Raw genomic sequence first — 6,000 nt, forward strand, 5'->3', positions numbered from 1 at the left:
GGGTCCTGAGATCAAGTCCCACATCAGGCTCCCTGCTCTGCAGGGAGTCTGCTTCTCTCTCTGCCTCTCTCCCCACTGGTTCTTTCTCGCTCGCTCTCATTCTCTCTCAAATAAATCTTTAAAAAATTATTTTAAATAATTCTTATTTTTTGTTGAATTTGGTTTTATTTTTATTTTCCTTCAAGATAAAATAATTAATGAGGATCAAAATAAATATGGAGCAAAGGAAGTCTCCATTTTTAGGCGGAATAAAACTTTGTTGCCAGGTCCTCTCTTAATTTACTATAAATTAAACATTTTCTAACATTGGTTTGTATGTTATATGAAATAAAATATGTGGTCTTAGGCCACAGAATATAAAATAATGGCAATTTGAAGTCTCAGGGCACCTGGGTGGCTCAGTGGGTTAAGCGTCCGACTCTTGATTTTGACTCAGGTGATGATCTCAAGGTTGTGGGATCAGGCCCCACACTGGGCCCCCGCACTAGGTGTGGAGCCTGCTTAAGATGCTCTCTCCCTCTTCCCTGACCCTCCCCTTAAAACAGAAAAAATGAAAGAAAGAAATTTAAAGTCTTGGGGGTTTGGGAGAGGCTGGTTGGTTATGGACATTGGGGAGGGTATGTGCTATGGTGAGTGCTGTGAAGTGTGTAAACCTGGCGATTCACAGACCTGTACCCCTGGGGCTAATAATACATTATATGTTAATAAAAAATAAAAAATTTTAAAAATAAAAATTTAAAGTCTTTCAGTGTTTTATAGTCTAGTAAAGAGGGGCTTGGTACATTACTGTATTCGCTGAATTCCTGCTTATTCACCTTTGTAGAATCTTCTGAGATGCTCTTGGTCACCTGATGGAAGTAAGATAGCAGCTGGTTCAGCTGACAGGTAAGGGTTGCCGGGTGTGAGGTGAAGAGTGACGGAGCAGCAGTTCCCTTGTTGTGCGTGATCTGAGCTGGAGCAGACACAGAGCTACGGCTGTGCTCAGAGAGGGAGCTGCGTGCAGTGTGAGGGGCCTGAGCATCACATCAGACAGGCACAGCGTTGCCAGTCTGTGGATGCATTTTCAACGGGGAGGGTAAACACTTTCTTCACTTCTGTTGGATTCCCTCTGCCATCAGAGTGAGGTCTAGGCTCCTAATCTGGCTCCTGTTTCCCTCTTCAGAGTCTTTCGTGGTGCTTCAGTTCATCAAATACGTGTTGTGTACTCGGCTCCCCCACCATTGCCGCAGCGCTTCAGTCACATGGAACGTTCCCTGTCCTTACACCCCCTGTGCCTCCAGGCTTCTCTCTCATGTCCCCTCTTTCTCTAGACTTGCGTATCTCTCTAGAAATCGCCTCTGTGTTCTGTCTGTAAACCTTCCCCTGCCCTCTCTCTCCCTTTTCTGTGGGGTAGCACTAATCACTCTCCTCTCTGCTCTGTCGTCACACCTTACACATCTAGCCTTTATCAGCATTCATCACATCTTACAGTAAGACAAACACAGTGGGGCACCCTCACTAAGTTATTTGCTCCCAGAGGTCAGGCAATGAGTCTTAGTCATCTGGAACCCAGAGCGGTATTTGACCTATTCTAAGCACTTAGTGAATATTACATGAATGAATCCCTAGCTCGAGGACAGCAGTCAGCTCTTAGCCTGCATATCAACTCAGCTATTGGTAACGGCTGCCTGTGCTGAGGATGATTCAGAGCAGGGTGTGAGTACAATAGGGCCATGATTGCTAGATGCGGGTTATGTCAGCATGTGAGCTAGGTGTTTTTCAGCCCCGGGCTGAATTCAGAGATGTTGAGACTTTCCTAGCTGTCAGTTTAAACTGGCTCAGCCATTCAGTGATGAATTAGAGAAGGGAGCTGAGACGCCTGGGTGGCTCAGTTGTTTAGTGTCTTGCCTTCGGCTCGGGTCGTGATCCCAGGGTCCTGAGAACCAGAAAAACCAGGGGTGTTTTCTAGGGGTCAAGGGTCCACATGCAAACAGGTTTGCATCCTGGTGGTATAGAAAGCTGCCTTGCAGAGGGAATCTGAGGGATTTTTAGTAGGCAGGTTGCTAAGGAAGATCTTAAGAAACCGACCTACAGCCTAAGGTGCGTTCTGACAGAGTAAGAACCAATCTAAGTGTTTTTACATCATTTTCAGCGGTGATACTTTTTTATGTAGTTAAGCTTTTACATGATATTTGCCTAAGCTTTTCTTTTGAGTAGTTTGTTTCTGCCATTGACCCTTTCTGACTTTCAGTGTCCTCTTCCTTCTTTCCCTCCCCACTGTTCCTTTAAACCTTACATGGGGGCCTCATGGCTCTGACCTGGGCACAGGCCATGTGTCTCCATGCTGGGGTTGGCCACGTTTCACAGGCCACCTCTCCAGTTAGCCCCAAGTCAACAAGCAGCTTTGTTATATAAGGAACCTGGTTCCTGCCAAATGTCGCCGTGCCAAAGTAAGGGGAGGACAAGGAACCCCTCTAAATTTAGCATCTAACTGGTGGCCATAGAGAGTGAGGCCTTCAAGTAAACCCTTGGAGATCTTGCTGGCTTTTATGTGCCTGGGAAATGTGTCCTCAGAAAATTGCTTTTCAGCTTGGCCTGGATTTGGCAAGTTTTCCCCTCTCTACTTGAAAATCACCTCCCTCCTCATGTTCAAAATCAAAACCCTTCAACAGTTCCTATCCAGGACTGTGGGAAGACTGGCCAGTCTGTCTGCCGTGAGTTAGCCTATTGTCTTCATGTTCATCTGTTGTGATGATGAATGTACTTGTCATGACAGCAGCTGTCCTTCTGTGTGCCAAGTGCTTCACGTATGTCATCTCATCACTTCTCTCAACCACGCTGCGGGCTCAGCGTAGTCTCCATCATCACAATGAAGGAGAGAGGAGCTCAGCTAAGTTAAATACTTGTCTGAGGTTACTTAATGAGTAAATGGGTACATGAGACTTGAGCCCAGGTCTTTCGGACTCCTGAGATCAGACTTTGTTACTCTGCCATATCATCTTGGGGGCATTATTTGCTCTTAGCAAGGAAGAAGACCGTAGGAAGAACATGAACATCAGAGCCAAGGAGTCTGGAGACAGATGAGCTTCCTGCTTCCTCTCCATCTTGCTTGGAACTTTTATTTAGTTCCTGTGGAGTGTGGTCCTTGAGAGCTAAATAGTGCAAGTAAGAAGCTCGTATTTAGTTGTATTTTAGACCAAAAATGGAATGTCACATCAGCACCAGGCATTTTATAATCAAGTACTGGTGACTATACCCTTTTAGGGTTGACTGAACAAAACAAATATGTAAATGATATTTATAACCTGCTTGAAAACCACCAGCCCTTTAAATTTACCAACAGATCATTTTTGCATGGTCATATGAAGATCATGTCTCTTTATTTTACCCAAACAGGTTGAAGGTCATAAGAACTTATGAGGGGTGAGGGGAAGTAGAAGATGTGAGGGTGGTAAGAGAAAGGAGAATACTGGCGTTCTCATTTTAGTTCTGTCGCTAAGCCACTGATGAACTGTGTCACCTTGGAAGAGTCATTGTTCTTAGCCTTCTTATCTGTAAATTGAGTTCAGACTAGCTGGTCTGGTCATGGGGTTCCCATGAGTTCAGTGCAAGGTTGGTCAAGTATATATTTGGGTTGTGTTACACTGCAGAAATTTTCTGTCCCTTCTCTGGGCTCTGTGATTTGAATGCAGTACTGAGAAGCTTTAGTGGATTTGCAACCTAGGCTCCCAGCCTGCCGTAGTTAGGTTACCTGTAAGACTTCCTGGACGAATAGCAGGTGCTCTTTGAAGATTTCTGTGTGGGGACCATAGGAAAAACTGTCCTTCTTCTCCATGTTCTTTCCTATCTCAGAAGTTCACATTTGAAATACCAGTAATGCTTATGATTTTAGTTATTCCTGTATCTCTGTTCAGTTACTCGGAGGCAGGGTCCATCCCTTATTCAAAATCTGTATTTCTAGTTTCTAAATTCTAAATTTCTACATTCTAAAGCTAGTTCCAAAACACAGTTGAGTAAATAAGGGTAATAAGTAAATCTTTGCTTCCATTTCTCTTAGAAAGCTGGGCCTCTGCCCTCCCCTGAGCTCTAGGAAGCTCTAGCATTGTGCATCACGGTACTTTGCAGGTTCGTGTATGTGTGGGACACCACAAGCCGGAGGATTTTGTACAAGCTGCCTGGACATGCCGGCTCCATCAATGAAGTGGCTTTTCACCCGGATGAGCCCATCAGTAAGTCTGTCCTGACTTTGGGGTAAGGGAAACTATGGGAACCTCCCTAAAGGGGCCCTCAAAATACCAAGGCAGAGGTGGGTGTCTGTTGTATGTGAATTTCCATGTGGGCTTTATGGCCGTCCATTGACAGTCTCACCATGGTTTTAAATGGTGACAGGAAGAACACGTCCCATCTTCTTAATCTCAAAGGGAGACTGGTTAATCTATTTCTAGTTCTCTTGAGTTTGTGCTTCAAGTCTGTTGCAGTGATATATTTGGATAAATAATATTTCTTAATATTCAACTATTAGTTGCAATTTAACATTTTATTGACTAGCTAATTAGACAGTGGACCTTGAATTTAAGGAGAGAGCGCAACTTTCTCCCGGGCTAACTATAACAAGTGGAAACACATTTGCAGAATGTCTGACACAGACAGTGATTCTTCCCTGGAATGGCTGAGAAGGTCTTTTTCACAAGGTTTGGCTGACATGGGACATCAGGGTTTAGACCCTGATAATGCATTTCCCATAGCACAGTCCACCCTTGTGTTTTCAAGAGGACTTGGATTGAAAAGCCAGGCTACCGTTTCCTGTGAGCAGTGTCGAAGAGGAGGGGAATTTAAACCAAACCCAATTGCTCTTTTATACCAAAATTGGCTCTTGACACAAGAGCCCTTGAGCACCGAGGCTCCTTGAGCCTTCCTTAGTGCCAGTTATCCTCTCCGTTCTCCTCACCCAGTCCTCTCAGCGTCCAGCGACAAGAGACTGTATATGGGGGAGATTCAGTGAAGACACAGGATGGAGGAACCACCGGCTGCTTGACCCTGAGACCTCAGGCGGCGTGAGTGGCATCCAGTGGTGCCAGGCCAGCAGCCTCCCTTCGGATGAAGATTGTTCCTAGCAAAAAGCAAGGAGGAGGTGGCCATATTCCAGCAACCACCGCTATCCCGTTCCACCAGGATGATTAAGGCAAGCTGACAGTGGCCTCTAAAAACCACCGGCCAGATTTCAGGGACTGTTTGGGTTTTTTCCTTTTTTTTTTTTTTTTTTTTTTTTTTTTTAAAGTAAGAGTTTTTCAAAGAGACAGACATGGATTGGTTTGTAGTTTCCTGTTTCCTAATCCAGACAGAAAACAGGGAATGTGACTGAAATTTGTTTATTGGGAATTTTTTTTTTTTTTAATTCAATAACTGGCTTGTATGATATTTTTCTCTCTGTGTTTCTCTGAGTCATTTTGTATTAAAAACCAAATAGATGTCTTTTTACAAGAGCCGTGTGGATTGGACTTATTGTTGCCTTTGAAGCTTGATCGCTGTAAATCTGAGCTGGGCATGATGTGGCCAGGGGAATACAATCCATTTAAACTTCCAAGATGCTATTTACAGGTTTACAGGGATGTCTAAGGGTTTTCCCCCCTTTTCTTCTTTTTAGATTTACTCCCATGAAGATTTATTCCCAGAGAATATCCATAACAAACAGTTTCTCACCTACTAGATGCATAGCAGTCAAGAGGTGTAAAGTCTAAAAGAACCTAGTTTCTGTACACTTTGACATGCTCTTTAAGGAACAGGATCTGTTTCCTACTCTGCCTTCTGCCAAAAACACTGTTCTGAGCAGCAGTCCCTCAGTCTGGTTCCCTGAGTGGGCACCGGATTGGGGGCAGCCTCAGCCGGTAGGAGTGGCGGGCTGGAATGCTGCAGCAGACTCAGCTCAGAAGGAACAGGAGCAAGTTGTGCGGTACCTGGACTAGGACAGCATCTGAGATTTTTTTGCGCTTCTGCTTCCTTGTTCTTCCTAAACTGACAAGG

The 6,000-nt window shown here is 44.6% G+C and overlaps 1 protein-coding gene across 1 annotated transcript in view; it reads left to right on the forward strand.

Annotated features, from left to right (window-relative positions):
* SNRNP40 (small nuclear ribonucleoprotein U5 subunit 40) overlaps positions 1–5,462 on the forward strand; it is a 37,707-nt gene extending 32,245 nt beyond the window's left edge. Inside the window, exons 8-10 of the mRNA XM_047727644.1 lie at positions 824–885; positions 4,105–4,208; positions 4,932–5,462. Coding sequence (XP_047583600.1) covers positions 824–885; positions 4,105–4,208; positions 4,932–4,981 — 216 coding nt within the window. The 3' untranslated portion in view covers positions 4,982–5,462. The remainder of the gene's footprint in view (positions 1–823; positions 886–4,104; positions 4,209–4,931) is intronic.
* The last annotated feature ends 538 nt before the right edge of the window (positions 5,463–6,000 follow it).

This window comes from Lutra lutra, chromosome 4 (genome assembly GCF_902655055.1).
Source record: "Lutra lutra chromosome 4, mLutLut1.2, whole genome shotgun sequence".
In the NCBI taxonomy this organism is placed as follows: domain Eukaryota; kingdom Metazoa; phylum Chordata; class Mammalia; order Carnivora; family Mustelidae; genus Lutra; species Lutra lutra.